This window comes from Peromyscus eremicus, chromosome 2 (assembly GCF_949786415.1).
Source record: "Peromyscus eremicus chromosome 2, PerEre_H2_v1, whole genome shotgun sequence".
NCBI lineage: Eukaryota > Metazoa > Chordata > Mammalia > Rodentia > Cricetidae > Peromyscus > Peromyscus eremicus.
In genome coordinates, this window is record NC_081417.1 from 36,747,312 (window position 1) to 36,773,051 (window position 25,740).

Sequence of the window (25,740 nt, forward strand, 5' to 3'; positions counted from 1 at the left end):
CCTCCCTCCATTCCTTCCTTTTCTTTTTATTTTGCCATTCCATTGGGACATGGAATTTTCTTTTAGTCTGTATAGATTTCCTTTTATTTGGCACAGTTTCCAACCAAAGAGTTTTTAAAATTCTTGGTGGCCACATGTCCCTACTTTTTTGCTTTCTTTTTTTCCTCTTTCTCTGTGTTTTTTGTTTTTGAGACAAGGTCTTACCATGTAGCCTGGCTAGCCTGGAACTCATGTAGACCAGGTTGGGCTGGAACTCACAGAGACCCACCTGGGTGTCTCTAGGTTGATGAGTTTACAGGTGTGTACCACCATACCCAGCCCAAATTTCTTTTAGGTGGTGTTAATTTGTTGAATAGTATTTTCTATTCTCACTGATGACAGCTGATGTCCTGGCCAAGCCTCAATTTCATAATCACAGCTGATATCAAAAAGTTTGTGAGCTAGAAGTGAACATACAGGCTGTTTTTTCCTTCCCAGCTCTGGTATAGATCCCACCATACACCCTGCTTAGACCTGTCCCTTCTGATTGGAACAGAAAGTCCCACCAGGTCGCTGTTCAGCAGCCGTCTATATCCTTAGTACATGATCTGTAGAACACAGCTAGATGACCCACTCTGATGGAACCAGTGCCCTTTGGCATAGAAATCCCTCTGAGAGCCATCTTTGTTCACAAGAGGGAGCCTGGGTAGTGATGGGAAGGCCAGGCTTGGACAGGTCGACGGTTCTGGAGGTGAGGAGCTGTCACTGAGTTTACCCGCATTCCCCATGGAAATCTTCGGGATACACACATGTCTGAATTGTTTAACTGAGCATTGGAGAGCACGGGAGGGTGGGGGAGAACAGTGCTGCACTCACCTGCCCGGGCTGCTCGCAGGCTGTCTGGTATCGGGACTGCTGGCACAGCTCCTTGACCCTTTCATACTTGGGCAGGTGGTTTGACTGCTGGACATTCTTGCTGGATTCCTCCTTCTTCCGTAAAAATTTCCTTTGACAGAAAGGGGAAAGCTTCTTACTGGAGAACCAACCGATCACCTTCCCAATTCCCACACACCCTCCTTTCCTATCACAGACACCCCACACCCTTCAGACAGGATGGCTCAGATGCCACTGCTATCTGCAGGAGCTCAGTGCAGGCTGGGTCCTTTGTGAGCACTGTGAGTGGGGTCCTGGGAAGATGCAGAATCAGCAGAGGAGCAATCATTGTTCCTGGAAAGCACTGTTTCCAACACTCAGCTCTGTATAAATACTCAGAGTTTGCCAGGCGGTGGTGGTGCACACCTTTAATCCCAGCACTCACACTGGGAAGGCAGAGGCAGGCAGATCTCTGTGAGTTTGAGGCCAGCCTGGTCTACAGAGAGAGTTTCAGGACAGCCAGTGCTACACAGAGAAACCCTATCTCAAAAAACCAAAACCAACCAACCAAAACCATCCAACTGAACAAAAACCCTCCAGGTTCTTTTTGTAAATAAACAATTGCATTAATCTCTCTCTCTCTCTCTCTCTCTCTCTCTCTCTCTCTCTCTCTCTCTCAATTTACATAAAGAGAAAAAACAAAGCAATGCACACCACAAACCAGACATTCCAGAAGTGACTATGGAAAGAATTATAATGGCATTCATGTATATAAGTTAGTAGAAATGTATATAAGTCAATAGTTCCTTATAAAGAGCACATAAGGAAAAAAGATTGAGCCGCCGGGTACAGGCAAGGCTGGGTGGGGATGGCTTTCAGGACTTGGGAGGGATGGAAGAGAAAGGCAGTTGACTTGCTAAGAGACAAGGCTGAGAAGTGCCACAGTGAATCTATACCCACAAAGAGGCTCCAGTCCCATCTTATGACAATTTACTCTCTAGAGTTCTACTGCAGTAATAATGACTGCTAATTGGCAGGGAATAGGCAATCAGCTATTTAAACTGTGGGGCCAGGGAGATGGCTCAGCAGGTACATGCTTGCTGAGCACAACTGACAGCTGAGGTTTTTTTTTTTTTTTTTTTTTTTTTTGGTTTTTCGAGACAAGGTTTCTCTGTGTAGCTTTGCGCCTTTCCTGGAACTCACTTGGTAGCCCAGGCTGGCCTCGAACTCACAGAGATCTGCCTGGCTCTGCCTCCCGAGTGCTGGGATTAAAGGCGTGCGCCACCACCGCCCGGCGACAGCTGAGTTTGATCTCCAGAACCTATGACAGGAGAGAACTGACTCCTGAAACTTGTCCTCTCATCTTCAAGTATGTGCCATGCACACATGCACACGAGTGCACACACTCACTTATAAATAAAATAAAGCAAAATAGTAAAGCCAAACTTGAAACTGGGCTTGTGAAATCTGCATGCTTAGTAAACCAAAATAAGAAGAGGAAAAAAATACCCAGCGGGAAGAGCTGCCCACGAGGAGCAGTTCCCAGAAGCACCCCAGGAACCGATAATTACCCTCTTTCCACTAGGAACGTATCACGCCAAATTTTGGCCTTCTTGTTTGTTCGAAACCTGAAATCAAAACAATAATATTTACTGTTAGCATCTGGATGTTTTCCCAAATGGATCTGTGCTAACAGTTTATTTAAAGAAACACCTCCCACTTCCCACAGACCATGGCTGCCTCACCATCAATGCGCAATTCACAAACAGCCGAGAAAGGCTGCGTTTGTAGGAATCCTCCCGGGGAAAACTTATTTTACCTCCACGGTTTTTCAGCACTGGCTGGCTCTGGGTACCAGTGAGGGCTTGGTGTGCTTGGGGGCTGGCTGAGAGAAGACATGTTGACACACCTGTTACCTGGCTTTTCCAGGTCTAGAAGTTTGAGGACAGACTTGCCATCCACATCAGGAGGGGTGTCGAGCCCTGCAATATCCAGGATGGTGGGGGCTAGATCGATGTTCAGAACAATCTGTGGGACTCTGTAAAGAGACAGATGGTTCCAGGCTAGACCTAAAGCAGGTAGCAGAGGGCAACAGAGATGCTTTTTTCACAGCCATGGCTCATTGGCCTTCAAGCCTCACCTCCCTCTGTTCCCCTAGGGAGGAGTGAGCAGTAGACAACGGCATTGCTGATTTTCAAGGGGGTGAGGGCAGGAGAGATGCCCCTTAACCACTGTGTCTTGAGTGTACAGCTAGGCAAGATGTCTATTGGTACCTGGTGCTTTTAATTATTTTTCATTATTGTTTTTAATTATGTGTATGTGTAAAGGGGTGCATCATGTGGGTGTGTGCATATGTTTGTGTGTGCATGTGTGTGTTTGCATGTGTGTGTGTTTGCATGTGGGTGCGTGCATGTGAGATGCCTACAGAGGCCAGAAGTGTTGATTCCCTGGAGCTGGAGTCACAGGCAGTTATGGGCTATCTGATGTGGGTGCTGGAAACTGAAGTGGGCTTCTCTACAAGAACAGTAAACGCTTTTAACCATGGAGCCATCTCTCCAGCACCATGGTTGTGTGTATGTGTGTGTGTGTGTGTGTGTGTGTGTGTGTGTGTGTGTGATATGCTTCTTCTAAAATGTGATATTCCAGAACTCCTCTTGAATTAAGCTGTAAATAAATATTGTAAGAAACCATACAGTTTTTAGTTTGTCTTATAACTAAGACTTCAGTGTACAAAACTAACTACAGATGACTATACCCAGACAATTTCCAATGAATTTTCAAAACTAATTTTAAGTTAGCATACAAGGAAATGAGTCTCATTGACATTTCATATTGTACTCCTGGTTTCCCTACCCTAACCCCCTTCTGCTCTCTTGCTGGCATTCAAATAGTCTCCTGATTGCTTTCGTGTAACATATATTTGATTCCCCCTTTCCCTGGTGTAATCTTAATAGACACAGAACCTTCTTCAAATAACCTGTCTTCCTCCCATCATCTTATCCCAGCAGCAGGTAAGATCCTATACACGAAATTCAGAATCCTGGGCTCTGGGTTCCAACGATGCTACTTCCAGCATCAAGAATTCTCAGAGACCCACAGCCAAACACTAGGCAGAGTCAGGGGAACCACGCAGAAGAGAGGCAGGAAGGATTGTAGGAGCCAGAGGGGTCAGGACACCAGGAGAACACGACCCACAGAATCAACTAAGCAGGGCTCATGGGGGCTCACGGAGACTGGAGTTACAAACATGGAGCCTGTATGTGTCTGAGCTTAGTCTTCTGCGTATACCTACGGTTCTGTAGCCGAGTGTTCTTGTGGGACTCCTAAAGTGGGAGTGTATGTGGAGGGGGTGTCTCTGACTGTTTTTTTTTTTTTTTTTTTTGCCTGTTCTTGGGACCCTTTCCCTCCTACTGGGTTGTCTCATGCAACCTTGATATAAGGGTTTGTGCCTAATCTTATTGCATCTTGTTACGCCATGTTTGGCTGATGTCCCTTGCAGGCCGGCTCTTTCTGAAGGGTAATGGAGAAGCAGTTAATCTGGGGGAAAGGGAGATGCTGGAAGGAGTGAGGGGAGGAGAAACTTCGGTCAGGATGTATTGTATAAGAAGAGAATAAATAAATAGAAATAAGCCGGGCGGTGGTGGCGCACGCCTTTAATCCCAGCACTCGGGAGGCAGAGCCAGGCGGATCTCTGTGAGTTCGAGGCCAGCCTGGTCTCCAAAGCGAGTTCCAGGAAAGGCGCAAAGCTACACAGAGAAACCCTGTCTCAAAAAACCAAAAAAAAAAAAAAAAAAAAAAAAAAAAGAAAAGAAATAAAGATGGGGGGGGGGCAGAGAGAAAGAATTCTCAGGCAGGTTCCCATTCTGCCTCTACGGCTTCCTAGTTTTGCCTGAGTCTATGGTAGACACTGTTTGGAATTCTGCTCCCAATTTTGTCTTTTACTATTTTCATAATTCTCTATACACATGATCTCAGTTTGCTACAAAGCAAGTTAATACGGTAGGCAAAGGCCATGGACACCTGTGTCTGTGATGAGGGTATCAGTGCAGAAAGGGACACAGGACCAGTCTCAGTGACAGAAACAACTCACTTAAGTGTCTTTCCTCTTAAAAGAAAACCAGGCATTGTAACCCATAACTAAAAGCTAAAATGACTTTGGGCTTTGTAAAACGTGACAGTGGACCTTTGATTCAGAGAGGGGTGGTAGTCTCCAAAAGCAAGTTCTGGCCATGTACACAGGGCAAGAAGGAAACAGACTCTTCTCAGTTTGAGAGAACCAGTCACATTCACTAATACTTTAAACAAAATAGTTTGATTACTAGGTGACAGAAAAGGTCAATTACCAACCTGTCTTTTTTTTTTTTTTTTTTTTTTTTAAAGTTCTGGATGGAAAGAAACCAGATACTGAGATTAGGATCTGAATTATCTTAGATGTCGCATCACGGAGCTATGACAGCTCCATGCTACAGAGAAATACGTACATCGATCCTGGTTCTATGCTGGGACCACGAATAAAGAAAGGCACACGGATGTCAAAGTCATATGGCATGGATTTCCCCTTGACCAGTCCGAACTGTCCAATGTGGTATCCGTGGTCGGCAGTGTAGATGATGTAAGTGTTGTCCAGCTCACCTGTCTCCACAAGCATGTTGTACAGCTGTAACAGAGCACAGGACAAGTCAGAGCCAAGTGTGACATGGGAGGTGACCTGCCAGAGCTTTGCCCCAAAGGACTTCCCCCAAAGGACCTGGCTGGCCTAGAACTCACAGTGCTCCACCTGCCTCTGCCTCCCCAGTGCTGAGATTAAAGATGTACCCACCATGCCTGAATCTCATTGTTTTTTCAAAAGCCAAGAGTGACTTTCGTGAGGCTGGCAAACAGGGACATCATCCACATTTTAAAATACTTGCTGATCCTGGTGGGGGAAATATGCCGCACTACAGTCAAAATGTAGCTTCTTCTTTTTTTTTTTTTTTTTTTTTTTAAATCTAGTACATTCTGCTTACAGGATTTGTTTCCTGTTTGCTAAACAAGCAAACAACAAAACAAGTCATGAAACTGCCTCTCTAGATTTCACTTTGAAAATTTTCATTTCATCACTTTTTTATTTAATTACAAGTGTAAAGGAGACCCAGTCTGGGTAGAGCAAGTCTTCTTTCAAAAGCCAGACAACACGATCATCCTTGGTTTCCGTTTTTATACTGCAAAGATGAAGTGGAGTCGCTGTTTGCGTTAGAGAGGCTCCTTCCTTAACGCTACCTCCTCCACAGTTCTCCCCGGTCCCTAGTGCGTTGTGTTAAATCTGCTTTAGTCACTGACATGATTTGTTCAATTTCTGAAAGCATTTGAGAATATGGACCCTGATTTGAGATATTTTGATTTTTCTGTCCTTTGTCACTGGCTCCTTAAGAATCAAACTCGAAGAAACAGGGTAAGGGAACAGGGATGAGGGTCACTGACCACACTTGCTTCTCTCTCTTAACACAGTAATGGGAAACAAAAACTGGATTGACTGGAATGGATCTATGGGAGGACGTTAGATGAAACCATGTCACCGAGAGGGGTGGTCGCCTTACCCTCTCTACAGAGTCATCAACTGACATCAGAGTCTGGAGCCGTTTGCGCTGGAGGACATTGGTGAACTCCATGTGGATGGGCAGCATGGGACCCGTGTACTGCATGATCCAGTGTTTGTCCATGTTCGGTGCGTAGTTATAGCTTGGAGTTCTGAAAACACACAGAAAGCAATCTTACCATAAATACATTTTTACAAAAACTTGGTCATTTGCGAAAACATTTCAAGTTAAAGGCTGTGAAATAATCTTTCCTGAGAGATAATGTAGTCACTGCTGAAGTGTTTTCCTCTCAAGCTTCTTGAGATCTCTTTGGGCTTTGAGACTGTCTGTGGTCTCCACCACCCCAAACAGTATACATCCTCTGTAGGTGTGTAAATCCACACTGATAATACTCGGACTGAACACGTAATTGATTCAAGTTCATCTGGGCTCCATGAATAAAATGTGTAAGCAGCACATGACGATGAGATTTACAGATAAAATGGAAATGCAGAAAGGAATGTTCTCGGGATGATGTTAGCTCATGAACTGTTTATTGCTAATGAGCATAATAAATAAAGATATCAGCATGCTATGCGGGTTGATGATGACTCACAATCTCAACACATTAATCTCTTTAGATAATCTTATCGATCACTGGTACATCTTCATGAGATTTGCTCGTTCTTCATGTTGTATATTAAAACCATTAATTCAATTATATTTGCTGGAACTATAACCAAGACTATGTCTGCAATTTACACATTTACCAGTGAAATGCTTGCTTCATAGAGAAATTAATAGGGGTAGAAGACAAGGGTTTTATATGGAAGCGGGCCCTTTTGCTGTAGAAGAGGCTCATTCACGCCTACATTTAATGGGTTGCAGAGATCACTGCCATCAGCTACACAGCCCTGGGGACTTAAATGGCTATGTTAAAGTCTTCCCTGATTACCATAGATGCTACCATCATGTGTTTCTGAAGTGCAGGCCTGTGTTAGCAAGATTCTTTTATGTTTGTTTGTCTTGTTCTGTTGTTGTTGTTGTTGTTTTCCAAGATAGGGTTTCTCTGTGTAGCCCTGCCTGTCCTGGAACCCGCTTTGTAAACCAGGCTGGCCTCGAACTCAGAGATCTGCTGCTCTGCCTTCCTAGTGCTGGGATTAAAGTAGTGCACTGCCACTGCCTAGCATTAGCAAGATTCTTATACCGAGTCACTGTTACTCACTCATTCAAACCTTCTCTTCACAAGCTATGAAAAGCTCACAGAAGGTGTATTTACTGTAAAGTATTATGCAACTTACTGTATGTATTTTAACTAATTTGATTGTCTCAGCTCTTTTGGTGAACAGGTTTATCATCCCTAATCACCTACTATTATTTTATAGATGAGGAAACCAAGGCAGGTAAATAACTTGCAGCTCACATACTTCCATAACATGAACAGAGGGACGATCAAGGGATGCTTCCTCTATGTGATAACGCTTTTAATAGAAACCACAGGTTTACAAACAGCCAGTATCCCAGAGAAAGCCACCATCTGTATTGAGTGAGGAATCTTTTACCTGTCTCTCTTTGGGGGTAGAAGTCTGTAGTTGAAAGACTGTAGGCAGGAAGTCTTAAAGGGGGGGCGGGTTCTGGAAATGGTCCCTGTGAGCCAGGTAATTCCAGGAGACCTCGGCAGGCACCACACTGATTCTCTAACACTGTGAACTTCCCATACAATGTTTGCCTGGTTGTACTTGGGGATGTTCTTGTGCACACTGAGCATAAAAATGGCACCTGTTTTTCACATTTTCTCCTGCCAGGAGGGTTGCGGGGCCCATTCATACATAGAAAGTCCTAAGTGGCAGCAAGCATCATCTTGTTACCTGGTAACTGTCATGATCATTAATTAAGCTCTGAAGACACCATTCCCAAGGGATGCTCCGTAGAGTACAGGAGTTCCCACTAAAGGGACAGCCTGAGAGGGAAAAGGGAACACTCAATTTGCACATCCGTGAATGGGTGCAAGGCACTCCCCTAAGACTCTCAAACAGAGCTGAGGAGTTTCCTCCACAAGCCAGTAAGCAAATTCTTTTCATGCAAATATCTAGGTTGAAACAATCCCGTAATATTAAACTGCAGATTCTTTGAGTAACATCCACCATTCTTTTCAAGGGAAAATTCCTTTCCCTTCTTTCCTTTCCCCTTTGGAGACTATGTCAAACAGAAACTTTCAACATCAGTGTTTGCCGCCCACCAGATAAATGGTTCTGGAGCCAACTGGTCCAGATTTTTGACCTGGAAGGATTCCTCCTTTCTAGAAGCCGGCCACAGTGGGCAGGGGCCACTGGCTAGGACTGAAGTCAGCCTTCTTCATTGTCTATGCAGCACGCCCCGTTACAAACAGGATTAGATTTAGAAGCTGAGAAGGGCAGAGGGGTTTAAAAATCCCCATGCAAGGGTTTTGCACCCATGGGGGGGGCGGGTATGAGGTCAGAGAAAGACAGCACATTGGTCATGAAAGGTCTCCTAGCCATTTACCAATTGTGGCCCGAAAGGGGATACAGCTGTAAGAGATTACAACAAGGGTTTCTGTATAATACCCATCCTCCCCTCCTGCCTTTGAAGTTAGGTCGGCTTAATTTAAAAATAAATCTAGTTGACTTTTTTAAAACCACAAAACCTCAACGCAAATAAAAATTACAATAGGGAACCGAGCGCGCAGGCTCACAGTGGGCAAATTACATCTTCCACCAGCTACCTTGATGTGCTCGGTGCGGCCCCACCTCACTGTGAGGAGCCCCGGGGAGCTTGCAGCAAATTACAAGCCTCCAATTGGACTCCTGGATTTACCGAATGACATATGTTAAATCTGGCTTATATTAAAAGGGAGAGTTCAGGGCCTGTTGTCAAAGCTGCCCACCCCCTCCCCTGGTAGTTTTCTGACTTTCTCAATATGGGAGATGACCTCTAGCTTGGAGGATGCCATTCCAGGTGGGATCCCAGCGGGTAGCAGGGATCTGGGGCATGCATTTGCTTTTTAAAGGAAGGCCGACTGCCACTGCTTCCCCCACCCCTAAGAACAACAGCTGTTCGGGGACCTGCAGGTGGAGGGTCCATGGTTGCTGGGATTGACAACCTCGTTGAAAAGTGATCGGTTGCCAAAGACTGTGGTCGCCCCCTGCTGAGCTCTGCCAGATTCCTTAAAGATGCAGCCTTCTGTCCCCCAGTGATAATTAAGGCTTGCTTGCCTCAGGACTGACTTCAACTTACTCAAGAGGGCTTGGAACTGTCGTAGGGACAGCTTCACTGAGAGAAGTGGAGAACTCCTTAAAACGGGAATACTGTATTTTTAGTTGTCTGGAATGCTTGGGAGTCTGATCTAATTATTTGTCCCAGTTCTGTGATGTGCTACTATATGATTGTGGACAGTTCTTTTCTGTGTGTGGGGGGGTGATGCCTCAGTTTCTTCATCTATACAATGAGAATAATGACTTTGCAGAACTTCTTGTGAGGGTTGAGAGATTTTTGTGACTCCTGAACACTGCTTCTGGGGTTCCATTCTACTCTGGTTTACAGGCAGCCAGGCCAGCTCACTAAGGTGTCTCACTCCCCTTGGGCAAAGGAGAAAGCCAGCTGTTCCCTCTGTGATGTCCCACTGACCCAAGCTGCGGAGCACAGAGGTCCCCAAACTCCAGCTGTTATGACCACAGGCTAGCGAAGTTTTCCCTATCAAAAGGGAATCCTTCCATCTTCAGCCTTTTACCCAATGTAAAGTGTTCTGCTTCCTGCTCAGGAGCCTCCCACCTGTTGCTGAATATCAATTTAAGCTGCAAATACAGGGTCTGGCCCTAGGAAGCCCACTGGATGCGCCACAGAAAAGTGCTTAATGCTGATTACTACTTTAAAATTGAGACGCCAAAGGATCAGAGCACCACTTTTGAGTTTCTGTTCCTTTAAAACAAGACAAAAACAATAACAACAACAACAACAAAATCTATTTCAGAGATATCACTGTCTCAGAGGGCCAGACTGGTAAAAAAATTTTCTGCCTGCAAAATGAACATTCTAAGTAGATCTGTGCATTGCCACAGACTATTCCCGGGCTGTGTTTGCCTGAAGAGCCTGCAGACTGCTTTCCCCTAGTCTTGCTTCTCTGGGTTTCTTGCTCGGGACAGCACCACACACTTGGCCGCACACGAGTTCAGTCTTCAACAGTATGCCAGTTTTCTGTGGGGTTTGAGTCTCTCTCCAGTGTTACTTGTTGACAAAAGTAGGGACAAAAGATTCTGAGAAATCGACAGTGCCACCTTTCTCTTTGGTGGGTAGGTATTTTCAAAAGAATGATTCTTAGTAGCCAAGAAATAGCTTCAAGAAATGCATGTGTTGTATATTAAATCCATATTGGGGAACTGTGAACTTCATGGTTCCTTTTGAATATTGATGGCCTTTGCTGTCATTCCGGTGATAATATATTTCTTTTGTTGATGTGCTGAACATCTGTTTTTTTTTTTTTAAAATTTGTTTTTTAGTTGCAAACACCAACAAAAAAAAAGACAGTGAAAGAAACATCACCCAGTGAGTGGAAAGGCAGGTCTCTGCTCAGCACAAGCCCAATCTACAGGCTTAGGACTCACTGGCAGAGCATTACACTGGAAACTCTATACCCACTCTCCTAAGCCATGCCATGTTCTATTTCACTAAAATTGAATTTACTTAATTGACTTTCTGGAGATATGCCCCACCTGACTTCAAATATCTTTAGGCAGACAACATTTGAACACACGCAGAGTTAAGACCAAATGATCTTGATTATAGACATACAATAAAAATGGAGAATTGTTTAATGATGCTGGAAATGCCAATTGGAATTATGCAAATATGTAAGAGCCACTCTGATATTCACTGTGGCTGTGACCTGAACTGAGACTTGGCCTAGTATAGTGGGAAGAGCAACGGGGACAAGGAGAAGTGATACCTGATTCCAGCTTTGTTCCCAACTACTCCCGAGTCCTGAACGAAGCCATTTATGCTTTCCTTAAAGCAAACAAATGGGACCTTTTTTTTTTTTTTTTAATTTAAAAATTGTGGAACCAAGCGAATTGCTGATTGCTCTTTGATCTCTTAAAACATATTCTGGAAGAATCCTAGTGCTATCTTAAAAAATATTTTCATGTCAGCTAGCTGGTGAGGTCAACATTATTCACTTGGTAAACAGAATTTTACAACTAAATGAGGAACCAGGCTCCTCAGCCCAGGCTCCTCAACAGGTGCTTTTGTCTCTGCCTTGGGTCAAAGTTGCTACAACAGGGTTCATAGGGTGTCCCCTGTGACTGTGCTCCTCTGGAGTCCTGCCGCTAAGCTCAGGAATTTGGGTACATAGGGGTTCATCATAAAGTGGAAAGAACGGAGTAGGTTTATAGAAAAAGGAACAATTCTGCCCAAATTGGATGTTCATATGACGTATTTAAAATTTTCATCTTCAGAAGTGTAACTTTAAATATTTTTTTGTGAAAGGGATGAAAATACAAATTCTTGTTAAGCCCAGAAATTTTATAAAGATTGATTGTATTTTTAAATTATGTATGTGTGTCCGTGTGGGTTATGTGCACGTGAGTACAGGTGCCTTCAGAGGCCAGGAGGGAAATTAATTGCCCTGGAGTTGGAGTTACAGGCAGTTAGGAGTTGCTTGATGTGGGTGCCGGGTCCTCTGAGAAAAGCAATAGGGTCGCTTAACTGCTGCGCCTTTCTGCAGCCCCAAGAGAGGATGTTTCTTTATAGCTTCAATTAGCAGCTCCACCCCACCCCTGCCCCCTCTCTGTCTCTTGGGTGTGTGTGTGTGTGTGTGTGTGTGTGTGTATGTGTGTGTGTCTAGTATGAAAGAAACAACCACTGAAACAAAACAATTAAAAACCATCTCCAGAGTTGATGGGGTACAGTAGGTGGCAGAGGCTTACTATCGAAGTGGGTGGAGAGTGAAAGGCTGGCCCTATTCCGTGAAAGTTTAGTAGGGGCTCCACCATGGTGAAACGCTTCATGATAAGAGTTTTATGTGGATTTCCTTGTTGGAGCTTTTCTTGGATTTCTTGGAAGCCAAGACAGGACGAGCTACTGTCTGATTAAACAGGCCTCCCATGTGAACAAGGGAGCGATAATCCGCTCCTTTTCTTAGTTGGGCGGCATAACCTCTCCCCTCAGTTTGTAAAGCCAGTGTGCCGATTTTGAATGGGCCTCTCTCTTTGTCAGAGAAGCAAACACCATGGAAACTTGATCCACTCTCCCCAGTCTAAGAGGGTCAGATAGCCACAGCCCAGGGCTGGATGAAAGGGGGCGGGTGATGTTTGGCCACCTAGGAAGACCTGAAGCAAAATGTCCACATGACTAGCTTCCCGCACCCGAGGAGCATACACAGCTCCATGCTGTTTCCACAGGGCCTGCCAAATATTTCTGCAGAACACTTCACTGCTTACATCCCATTGCTTGACTGCATTGCTAATGTTTTCACTAAGGAGGCCAGCCATTCAGTAGCTCCATGCATCACAATCTGCAGCTTGTCTCCAATTTGTCTCGCTCCTTTTGTTGAAGGACTGAACTCTGAACCTGGGCACTCATTCCCTCCCTTCCTCTATCAGCAGCCAGGGAGATCTTTGCAAGAAGGTGGCCAGGAACTCAATGCTTCGAGGGGCTGTATGTGTATCTCTCTCTACATGCTGGGGGCACAAAACCCAAGGATCAGTGGCAAAGAAGTCGAATCTCTCACTGACTGCATGCTCATTTCCCATGACTGGCAATGTTCTCTCATGTGGCATTTGCCCAGAGCAAAACTGCACATGTAGAAAAAAATGACAGCCCAGATCTATTCTTTTTAGAATAGCCAGGTGTGAGAGGTCCATTGCAGCGAAGTCTTAACTTGTCAAGGGATTTACCCTGTCACCAGGGGCAAGTGTGGGCTTATTTCTCTATCAGCTCTCTTTGAACCTTGAGTTAGACAGAATGAAATTATACTATTTGTGGGTCAATCATATTGACATTTGCATATGGTTGATCTTAATAGAGAAGGTCAATAAGAAGGAACACCAACAGGACAGCTTCTGTGTCCCTATGTGGGAATGTTACCTCTGCTACGTCTCTAATGTCTGGCTCATGACATCACATCAAGGTGACTAATGTATTTGCACTTACGGATGAGCTCATGGAAGCTCTGAGGTCAAACAAACTGCCTGTGGCCTTAACAGGGACAGGTAGACAGACCTGAATACTTTCACTCTGCCAGGCAAAGGTTTTGCTTCGTTGGGGTAAGGCTAAGGGCTCAGCTGGCTTGTTAGAAGTATAAAGGAATAGCCCAACCCTTTCCCATGTGGAAGTGATCAAGTCAGCTCATATTCCTTATTACCCTACTCATATACAAACTCACTGAGGTTCCTAATATTTTGCAACCATTTCCTCTTTAAGTTTCATTTCTTATTACTTTATTTGTACCCCATTCTTCAGCTTCTAAGTCATGTATTAGATCGTGCTTCTCAACTTTCTTAATGATACAATCCTTTAATACAGTTCCTCATGTATTGGTGACCTCCCCCAACCATAAAATTACTTTCATTGCTACTTCATAAGTGTAATTTTGTTACTGTTATGAACCGTAATGCAAATATTCTTTAGAGATAACAGTTTGACAAGGGAGTTGTGACCCACAGGTTGAGAACCATTGTTTTTGATGATTTCACGTGCATAGTGAGCCTTGTCTGCGCTACACTCTGTCCCTGAAATCATCTACCTTCATGGCTGTGGCATCTCCCGCAAACATTTTCCCCATCCTTCCAGGTCCACTCTGAATGCCTGTTAATCCATTTCTCACAAAGATGCAAATGCTTCCCCCCATTGCTCTGTGGGGCTGTGACTGTTGCTCTGTTGCCCGACACTTCTGGCCCTCTAGTGTTATGACTATCTGGGCACTTACCCATCTTCTCCATAAAACTTGGGTCTGGGCAAATTTACTATAAATCTTCTAAGTTTTACAGACCATGTACAGCTCCACTAGGCTGGTGGATCTCAAATGTAGCTGCATCGTATACATAATGAATGAGTGTGGCTGTGCTTCAGTAAAACCTTATGAATACAAGCTGGATTTGGGACCCCCCCATCCAAGTTTATTAGTGTTTAAGGGGTACCCATTGGGCCTTCCTTAACTAAGATTAACTTCCTTAATCTGTGCTGTATGATAACCTTATATGTATATTTCTAGTATTAGAGTCCAAGGTGCACTCTTCGGAGCTACCACCCCCAAACCTCCTTGACCTCCCCTCCCCACCCTGGACTCCTCTCCACCTGTAGTTACTGTCTGTACATGCAACCTAGCTGTCGGGATCACTTGAGCAGCTGGATTTCATATAGGCTTAGGATCTAGCCTTGAAGCTTCAAAGGCAGGCTGACCTCTAAAGAACCATGAAATGCCACATTTTAGCAACCCCTTCCCTGCAAACGCTGAGAAATGCCCTCGAGGTATAAAGGCTGTAGAAAGTCATCTTAGGCTGGGATGGTGCTAATGCAACAAAGGGAGCTATACAATGTGATTTCCGGTCAAAAGAGAGGGAGAAGGTGAGCTTCAAGGTACTACTGAAGAAGCCCGAAGGATGTTTTCCTCCCAGTGCACCTGCTGCTTGCTGAATTTGTAACTGAGCTGCAACAAGGAGCCACCTGCTGAGAGGCTCCATTCATAAATCCATCTGCAGAGTCAGGAACAAGGGAAGGATTCTGTCCACACAGTTGAGTTCAACTCCCCCGTTGCTGGAGCAACTGTCTTGTGTGTCTCCAGCTTTCATGCAATAAATATTTGCATCCTCCTGGGCACAGTCAGTAGGTGACCCACTTTGCTTCTTATTTATTGTTAGTTTCTGTTCTAAGTGAGCTCTGACCTCTCTCCTATTAGTCTTGGTCATATGACCGAGAAAGGATAGTTACAGAAAGATACTAAGAATAGAAAGAAAACTTCCTCCCGGGAGCCTAATGCCTGGCAATTCCATCAGTAGCCTCTTCTGTATCCCTAAGGTTCTTTCTGCCTGGGATCTTGTTTAGAAGAGCCAGGAGGGGCAGTATTTAAGCACACCTAGATTACAAACCAGTTTCAGAGGTTTGTGATAAAGGTGCCTTCTGAATGGATGTCTTTCAGCAGACCTGGTCCCCGCTGCTCTGTGTGGAAGGCTGCATTTTGGGCGTACAGGTTGGGAGAAACTGTTGACAGAGCCAACAACAAAATCATGTTCTTTGCTGCCAAGGCACCTAGACTTTTCCACCCCTGGCCAGTGAGGATTATCAGCACACTGCGGCTCTCTTCTCTCCCTCCGCTCCTCTCAGCCACCGGGGCCTCCCCTGAGCCTCCCCACAGATGAAACATCAGGTTATTTTAAAGCCGTGACCTGAGAGGGCCTCCCAGGCAAGCTACTCCAGTTGCCTTCTGCAAAAGCCTAATTGCACATCTGCAGCCAAGCTGCTCCTGTGTTCCCCGGGAAAGAAAATAAAGCCACGTTTCTGCAGCCCGAGTAGAGAGGGGCCCCACCGCAGCTATGAAAAGCAAAGCATTTCCACCCCATTAGTACTATTAGGTCATATTCCAAAATATCATTGACGACACTGAAAGGAACTTTAGGTGAGAACTGCCCCCATTTTCCTGACGTGAGCCTCTTCATTTAGTTACTGGCAGACACTGGAAATGCGATTCCCAATCAGAACCCCAGCACCCACTACTGCAAGCCTGTCGGCTCTGCCTATCCTGCGCTGTACACCTCGGTTTTCACATCCGACACCGTGGAGCTGGCATTTCTGCCTTGGGGCTACGTAGCATGGAAGGAAATAGGGTAAAGAGGAGGATACACTGGGGAGCACAAGCAAGGGCCACGTTCGGCAAGGATGCATTGTTGCTTTTGTTACTCACATGTGTTGGGAGGCATTGGGGTACAGTTTTGAAAACTGTGGGGCCGAGTCTTCAGGGCCGTGGGGCGCTGCGTGGCTGATCACCATCATAATGGGCCTATGGGGATACATTCTCTTAGACATTTTGAAGTAATTAATGCTCTCGTTAGTGATTAAGTCTGTGAAGTAGTCCTGAAACATACATTTGACACAAAACAAAAATTACAAAAGGTGACATTCAAGATCACACCTGAACACCCTTTCCTCAGAATCTACCCACTGAGTACAGAGGCAAGGTCTAAGCGTGAGAGGGACGACAGCCCCCCAAGGAGCCAACCACCTTCAAGAACAGAAATATCTGTGGCTGTTCATTTTTAGGGTAACCGGCTTAGCAACAAGGGGGAAAAAGACATACAATTTAGCAATTAGGGAAGGAAAGAGGTAAGTTGTGTTTGCCTAAGATAATGATTAAAACTGGCAATATCAATTCAAGAACATATGAAACACCGGATACGTATCTCATTCTCAGGTTTCATTGATAGTAATTGGTTGGCGAAACATTTAATTACTCCAAGGGCAGGAAACGCCCACACCCACTTGACATTCACAACTTCAGAACACATACGCAGAGGGAGACACACACACAAACACACAAACCCAGGAAACGCTTTAGTCATTTAATCCGCGTGTAAGAATAATACCACCATCAAATCGAAGGCCTTGTCAAAAGGGACAAATGGCAACATTTTATCAAGTCGTCCCCTTGGAACACTCAAAGGTGGGAACATTTGATTTCCTGCAGCTTATACTGTGCGAACTGTAGGAAGAAAGCGGCCCAGCTGCTGGGATCTGAGTCTGACTTGCTCATAAAATGACTTAGCACACAGTGTAGGGGGTGGGGCATGATGCAAGTTTGGAAGTGGGCAGGAAAGAATGAGGAGGACCAAGAAGATGAGAACTTTAATTAAGCCACCTGCTTCTCTGTGGGTACCGTTGGCCTAAAGCTGTAGTGTAAACTTTTGTCAGAAACCCCTAGGCAATGGTCATAATGTCAAAGACTTCCAGGCACAGCTGGTCACATGGTGTGGGTTTAAGGACCAGAGCAGCTGCAAGAACAGTGCTGGGGGCAGAAATCTGTGTCACATCCTTGTTAGGACAAGTCCAAAGGCTGTCCCTACCCCCTTTCCATGTGGGAATCTTTTTAAATTTCTTTACAAGCACACACACACACACATAAAGACACACGCACTCACGTGGGCATGCACATGTGCACACATGCACACATACACACTCCTTTCCAATACAGTTGTCTTTGACACCTAATCAGCCGTGATAATGAGCAGGTTGCGCTGATTTAGTATTTGGCGAGAATCGTGATTACTTTGTTCTCCTTAGGACAACAGGGAATAAAAGGTTAATAGCTTGAACAAGGAGCATGAAAAGCATCCCTGCAGATCGAAAGTGATAGCAATGACAATTAGTGTGCATGGCATGCATCCTTTGCCTGCAAAGATTTTTGTCCCCAGCCAGGGAAATGACCCAGGATACATGAGTGGTTGAACCACTCCAAGCTGAGTTTCCTTGTCTTTTACAATGAGGACGTGGATCAAATTTGCCTTCAAGGTCCCTGCTGACACGACTCTCAACTTTGATGTCTAGAAGCCTATCAGCAGTGTTAGTGAGTTCATTTGTATTCATTATTTTCAGGACGGCAGGAAGAGCCAGCCTTATACCTCATGTCTCTCCGAATACATTGTTCTCTCATCAAGGCCAGGCACAAAGACAACAGCATGCCTGAAATGCTACCCAGTTCCCATTCTCTTTCTACCAAATGCCTGAACCTGTTGAAACAGGTTGCTAGAGCCAGCTGAATTTTGGCATTTTTAGGAAAATAAAATGGATATGTCCAGAAGGGAAGAGAATATTTTAGAAAAATTACCAAGCTGAATTTAAAGATATTCTTCCCTTCACTTTTATGGTCTCAATTTTTTATTAATTTAAGTTAGTAATCTTAGGAAAATTTTTGTGATTGTGGTTTTGTGCTTTAGATGAGGTCTCACCAAATACTCCTAGTTGGCTTGCACTCACTATGTAGCCCAAACTGGCTCAAACTCTCCATCCATCTGTCCAAGCCTCCTAAGAGCTGGGATCATAGACACACATCACTGTGTCTGACTGACTTTCGTAAACTTTAAAATCTAGGATCTGCTTGTTTGGGAACCATGGGCCGTTTCTACAGACTGATTTGGACAACCTAAGACTGACAGCCGGAGACTGCTGTGAACTCTCACTGTCACAGGGCAGATGTCCTGGTCACAAACACTGCTTGGTCAGATGGGAGTAAAAGCAAATAACAGTGTCCCAAAGTTCCTGGTGGCACCAGTCTGTTCTTATTTCCATGTGGAAGGCTGAAACCACCAACAAAATACGCTTTCAACCGCTGAGAAGCAAACAGTCCAAGATGCACATTTGATTATGCGGACTAGCTCTCGAGAGAGAAAGAGAGAGAGAGGGAGAAACAAAACTTATCACACAATGAGAAGAGGACGTCTGATTTTCGGGATGGTACTTTCATCAAAGGCTGATTGCCTTTCATCCTGATGAGAGGGGAGGAAAAAAAAGGCTCACTAGACAAAAGCACTGGGCCTTTAGCGTCTTTCTTGTCTGGAGTTGGAAATTGCCTTCAAATTTCTCATTCGAACACTGAGAGAACACAGAAAGCCCATCTTGTGGATAGTTTAAGTCCCTGGAAACGCCGTCTCCCCCCCCCCCCCCATTATGCGCAAAAGCAAATTGATGCAGTTTTACACTGGAAATTACCTTTGCATAATCAAATCCATGCTTTTCTTTGATGCCGTTGCGACAAACAGTGTAATTATAGAAACGAGAATTCTTGATTAATCCAAGCCATTCTCGCCACCCAGGAGGGATGTAGCTGCCATTATATTCATTGAGGTATTTTCCAAAAAAGGCTGCAATGGGAAATGAAAGATTATTTTCCTCATGTGAGATGATTAATCATAAGCAAATGCCGAGATATGAAATTAGGACTTGAAAAGTGATGGTGAAGTGAAAATTCATCGGAGGAGGGCACTGCCAGGGTACTCCTCTGCACATTTCTCCAGGCCCTGCCCAAGTGACATTCACTCACTTTGTTCTCAAATAGATGTAAGCAGAGCTGAAATACATAACACTTGTGGGGAATCTGCTTCTTCGGGCCAGCCCGGAATAAATGCAGAATATACTCTTTTGTTCAGTTGGCAGGCAGTGTGAGATCTGGTGCGTGACTGCTGTGTGAGGACCAGAACACCGAGAGCTAGTCTCTGTGACCAAATTAACTTTTCTTGCTTTTTATTTGGGTGAGGAATCACAAAAACTTCACTGAGAAGCTCACCTTGCTTTGCACATAGCCACAGAGTAAAACTTTTCCTAGACTTTCGAGCCCTTCCTCACTGAGTGTGGCACCTCATCTGGCACTCTGGTTTCCGCCGGTCTTCCGTGTCCACATCCGGTCTTGAATCAAGGCCAGAGAAGCTCGTGGTTCACGCGAATGCTAGTCTCGAACCCACAGTTCCATATCTCATAGTCCTAATGCACCTTCCCTTCCTTCCAGTCAGGTTCTTCAGTAAGCTTGGTCCCTTCTGACGGAAGTTCTCTACTTCATGTTGTTTTTATTTTTTGTTATTTATTTATTTACTCATTTATGTATGCATGTATTTAGTTTTTGAGGCAGGGTTTGGCTATGTGGCTTAGGCTGCCCTTGAACCATTGATCTTTCTGCTTTTGTCTCTGTGTCTACCTCCCAAGTGCTAAGATTCTAAGATTATAGCCATGAATCTCCATGTGCACCTTTGCCTCACCCTGTGGCCGGCCCACCATCCTCACACAGTACAAGGTTCTGCCAATATTTCTAACACTGAGCCTAATGAACCTGGTATATTCCAGAGAGTTTACAAGTTCTGGAATTAAAAAAAAAATGCATTTCACTTTAATTACAAATTTTAAAAGTTGATTTGTTCTTCTAACATATGTCTGTAGAATATAGTTTTTTAAGGTGTCTTAAATTTAAATAACTCCTCAAATTATTTTCTTTGAAAACAATCTGGACTGGAGTCTGAGAAACAATGTACTCTGGGGTTAGAGAGATGGCTCAATGGTTAAGGGCACTGGCTGCTCTTCCAGAGGACTTGAGTTCAATTCCCAGCATCCACATAACAGATCACAACTGTCTATAACTCCAGTTCCAGGGGACCCAACACCCTCAGACATACATGAGGCAAAACACCAATGCACAAAAATGACATAGAAAAATAAATGAGAAAGAAAGAAAGAAATACAGCACTCTAGTTTCTTTGCTGGAGGGATGCTTTCTTGTGGATCCTATAAGTGAGTGAAGCATCCATAGCCCACTTATCCAGTGCCTGGTGCTTGAGGATCCTGCCCAGTTTCCAGGCAGGTTGATGAGTGTAGAACAAGGTGTAAGGGATTTGCGTGCATGGTGCTTCTGGCTTCCTCCATGGGCTAGCATCACAAAGGGATTTTCCTTTGCTAACGAAATGCAGTACAACTTGGTGTCAGGAGAAGCAGGCCAGAGCCTTGCTCCTGCCCATTCTCAGCTCAGAAAGGGACTGTTCACAGAGCTTGTGCCTAATAAGCCTGGGCCCTCCTCTCTCTGACTGCCTCCTCATCTCTGGGGGCTTACCCTACTTTTCTGTCCTTTGTTTTTGAAGAGTTTTGTAGAAGAGCATAGCAATCGGAGTGTGTAGCTGAGAGCAAGCTCCCCAGGCATCTGCAGGCTAGCTCACCTCTCCCTGTACTGCCCTGGAGAACCTGCTCAGAAGAGGCACAGTGACTGACAGGGGTGTTGTGGGCCAAAGAGGCCGATCCAGGGTAAAGCACTTACTTAAACAGGGTTTGACAAGTACAGGGGACTTCTCACGTGATACCTAGAATCACCACGATTTCACATTTTAAGGGGTTGGAGGACACCTTGATCTATGGTTCTGCTTTGTTACAGGTTTTTTTTTTGTTTGTTTGTTTCTGGTTTTTGGTTTTTGTCCCCCAATATGACTTATTTTGTAGAAACCAATTCTCTCCCATGTGGTTTCCATTTTCCTTAATTAAGTTGAAAACTTTTCCTGCTACTTTTAGTGCTCCCCACCTCTAGGGAAGCCATGCCCAGTCATGCCTGCCCTTCCCTCATGGCTGGACTTTTTAGGACACTTTGTACCATTTCTAGCCATTACCATGGCGATTGCCCTGTGCCTTAACCCTTCCCTTATAAACGACTCCTTCAAGTCTGTTAATAGTTCTTGCTACTGCCTTCAGAACTGCCTCCAGGTTTTCAGTGTCTTTGTGTTAATGGAGTGTGAAAAATGTACTCAGGATTCCAGATGTGGGGTCGCCCACCACATCTGCTGCAGGAGAGCCCAGGCCCAGGACGCAGCACCCAGAAGTGGCGGCTCCCAGAAGTGACAGCTCAAGCTCCTCTGATCTTTTGGGAGCTTCCTGTCACCGAGATCATCTCTACCCATCCCTGGTTTCTTTGGACATTTCGTTCCGTGGCTGTGCCCTACCACTGATTGTCTGGATTTCTAGTCATTCTGTTCCACATGTACTATTCATCTATGCCTGTCTCTAAAGTGAGCTCGACTTTCATTCCATTTCCATATTACCATGCCAATGGCTTGGCTATAAGCCCTGAATTTCCTCCCTCCTTTATGATGGCAATTCAGCTCAGCTGGTGCTATCCGAGCTACCCCACATCCACCTGACCTTCTGGACCATTCTTTTCTCTTACCACATCATCGCTTGCCTTCACAGCTGTTTAGGGAGGTGATTGGAGTCGGAAGATGGGTAGAGAGATAAGAAAGACTGGATTATGGATCATAACTATTAGTGTGTGTGTGTGTGTGTGTGTGTGTGGTTATCCTCCCCCCCCCCCCCCCCGCGGGAACACGGACTGCATGACACTTAGAAACATGTCTATTAACTGCCTGAAAAGCAGACTTTTCTTTTTATATCAGTAATAGTAACTATAAAATGATCTGATGCTTAGAGAAATCAAATCTTATTTAGTATAGTGAACGATGTATTCATGGCCATTTTAATGTCTGTAGCAGGATTTCATTGTAGTTATTAAAGATATAATTGAGAACTGAGCTAACTTGTGATTTATGCATTTGTAGATATGAATTTGGTTTACTCAAATGGAGTGCAAGCATTGTGAAGGCAGGACGTTCACTTTCTGTCTCTTTATATCCCAGGGTCCAGTGTATTCCCAATAGCCTGTGGTTCAATAAACATATGTAACGTTTCATGTTTACGTGCCTAACAAAAATCCATGGCATCATAATCCAAACAAGTGAGAATATTAGCTTGTCTTACCTTAGAAGACCCCACATTTAATTAAATCCTTTACTAGAGAATAAATAAATAAGCTTATTACAAGTAAAATAAATCTTATGTAAAAAGATAGAACTTATGTAAAAAGACAGAAGATTAGAGAATAGGTAACCTTATATAAATTAATTTATTACAGAAAAAAGGCACAGCAAGGCAAGAATAGCACCATGTATGTGTACTGGAGGCAGAGAGAGGAGCATAGCTTGAGAATGGCGGCTGAAGACCAGTCTAGGTAGCACAGTAAGACACCAGCCCACAGTTAATTAGTTAAACATTTCATTGCAGATTCCAACCAAATATTGCCTCTTCCACTTGCGGCATGGAATAGAATGGGTGTGTCTAATATTCAGCTCGTGTGATTAGGTAATTTTAGTGAGCATAGCAGAACTGCAGCGTAATTTTGGACAGGCAAGAAAACTGTATGTTGGAAAACTGGCCTGAGTCCTTCGAAAAGATTAAGGGCAGAGTAGGCTGTGACCACAGCCGCTCCAGCCTCACTTTCGGCTTCTCTGCCTTCCATCCAACGCCGACTCTCAACCGTGGATGATTTCTTTTTAACCTTACAGTTTGGGGCTAAGTTTTATATTAACATCCGTCCCGTCATAATTTTTAGCAGACTTCAGGCAGCACACTCATTTTTTTTGTGATAGATAATCCGTGGCCTTTCTCACTTCACTACTCAGGACAAAGTGCAACAGACACAGTGTTGTGTTTCTTCCTTCTTGGCCATTTAAGCTCTGGTCGACTCACATTTTCCATGAGTAAAGTTAGAAACATTTAAGTTACAGCCAGTCCAAAAATATGCCTGAGTTCCGAAAGAGGAAAATCATGTCATACGAGGGTAAATATAATATTGATCAATTCATTTCATTTAAATCCGTGTATTCTGGATGCCTCCCAAAATAAGCCTCTTAGTAATTTGTCTTCTTGGAGTTGTTTTTCATAAAACTTATTGGGCTTTGCGTTTCTCTTAGATGGATATTTGTGTGTCATATTATTTTAGTCTCCTCCATTATTTTTCTTAAGTCTACAGTTAAATAGTCCAAGCAATATGCTCATAATTAGGAAAGCAGCAACTGATTAGACATCATCTTTTTTTCTCACTAGTTTAGTGTCTTGTAATCTTCTTCCCCATCCCCTTAATTTTGCAGCCACTGCCGGGCAGTGGTGGCTCACGCCTTTAATCCCAGCACTTGGGAGGCAGAGCCAGGCGAATCTCTGTGAGTTCGAGGCCAGCCTGGGCTACCAAGTGAGTTCCAGGAGAGGCACAAAGCTACAAAGCTACAAAGCTACACAGAGAAACCCTGTCTCGAAACTCCCCCCCCCAAAAAAAAATTTTGCAGCCACTATTTATGGTTAGATCATTAGCCATTGTTATGATGATGGTCATAACTTCCTGAGATACTTTTATCTTTCTCATCAGAGAAAACTTTAAATTACACAGATCTCTAACATCATTGTGATGCTGAACTTAAACCTAGGATCTCATGCATGCTGGACAAACCCTCTTCCACTGACCTACATCCCGGCCACCTGAGCGAATGTTATACTTTTTCTACCCTATGTGTTTGGAAGGGTCCTTGCGTCCCTGAAAGAATTCCTTATACACGGGAGGACGATCCCTCACTATGAATTCTGTCATTACCTATGTGTCTCAATTTTGGAAAGATATTAGCTTTAGAATCAGCCTTTGTTTCTAGAAGTGAATATGATGTCCCTGGAGAAAATCCCAAGCTAAAGCAGGATTGCTGGGCTGCAGAGAATAACACACAGTCTTTATTGGGGTGCCTTACGGTTGGTGCTCACAGCTTTATCCCAGACCCAACTCTACAAGTGGAGTAACATTCCGAGCTGAGTCCTGCTCCCATAAGCACTGGTGCCAACTCTGTCACTAAGAACACCCCTCTCTTGTAGGTATAAATTTGTGGCTGGGAAAACAAGGGATTAGAGTCAGTGATGGCCAGATATGGTGGCACATGCCTATAATGCCAGCATTCAGAGCCTGAGAGGTTAGAGGTCAGCCTATGCTATAAAACAAACAAACAAAACTCTTAAAATAAATGATCTCTAGTTTTAGCCAACCCAACACAGGGTGAGTGTGACGTGATACAACGAAAACAAATACGAGAGTACACTCTGCCACCTACAAGCAGATGATTGACCTCCATGCTGGTGACCTAGTGAACTCTGCAAGGGATTCTTTCCAATGTTGCTTTTGCTATCAGGAAGTGTACTTTCTTCACACAGCCTTTCCCCGTGACTCCACAGCATGTACTTCATGGGCCAAACTTCACCATAACTTTAGGTAGGCATTATCATTTGTTTCTGCAGGCCACAGTACTTACTGTTCTACATCCTACTGTGCTCTATGCATCTGTAAGGCACTTTGGAACAAGGCAGGAGGAAATAACATGCACAGAAATATGATCCTGGAAACATCCAGGCACAGCAGCACATGCCTATAATCCCAGCACTCTGGAGGTAGAGGAAGGAGGATCAAAAGTTCAAAGTGGTGAATTCCAGGTGAGCTCAGACTATAGGAGACCCTGTCTTAAAAGACAGACAAACAAAAGGATCCTGGGCACTGTACAGTCAGATATTCTGGGCTCCATCTACCATCGATGGGTGGATTTTATCATTTGACAATGAGTCCTTGAGAGGACTCATTGATTTCTTCATTAGTAGTCTCCCTCCATGCTTCCTTTTTTTTTTTTTTTTGGTTTTTTGAGACAGGGTTTCTCTGTGTAGCTTTGCGCCTTTCCTGGGACTCACTTGGTAGTCCAGGCTGGCCTCGAACTCACAGAGATCCACCTGGCTCTGCCTCCCGAGTGCTGGGATTAAAGGCGTGTGCCACCACCGCCCGGCTTCCCTCCACGCTTTCTTTTTTTTTTTTTTTTTTTTTTTTTTTTTTTTTTTTTTTTTTTTTTTTTTTTTTTTTTTTTTTTTTTTTTTTTTTGGGTTTTTCGAGACAGGGTTTCTCTGTGTAGCTTTGCGCCTTTCCTGGAACTCGCTTTGGAGACCAGGCTGGCCTCGAACTCAC

The 25,740-nt window shown here is 44.4% G+C and overlaps 1 protein-coding gene across 3 annotated transcripts in view; it reads right to left on the reverse strand.

Moving 5' to 3' along the window:
* Sulf1 (sulfatase 1) overlaps positions 1 to 25,740 on the reverse strand; it is a 162,511-nt gene that overhangs the window by 40,304 nt on the left and 96,467 nt on the right. For 2 of the 3 annotated variants that reach the window (XM_059254000.1, XM_059254002.1), the window contains exons 6-12: positions 19,116 to 19,267; positions 16,318 to 16,487; positions 6,429 to 6,579; positions 5,334 to 5,509; positions 2,762 to 2,890; positions 2,424 to 2,480; positions 856 to 985 (exon numbers count right to left, since the gene is read on the reverse strand). In XM_059254000.1, the coding sequence (XP_059109983.1) occupies positions 856 to 985; positions 2,424 to 2,480; positions 2,762 to 2,890; positions 5,334 to 5,509; positions 6,429 to 6,579; positions 16,318 to 16,487; positions 19,116 to 19,267 (965 nt within the window). Of the gene's footprint in view, positions 1 to 855; positions 986 to 2,423; positions 2,481 to 2,761; positions 2,891 to 5,333; positions 5,510 to 6,428; positions 6,580 to 16,317; positions 16,488 to 19,115; positions 19,268 to 25,740 lie in introns of those variants that run through there. The other variant, XM_059254001.1, reaches the window with a different exon arrangement.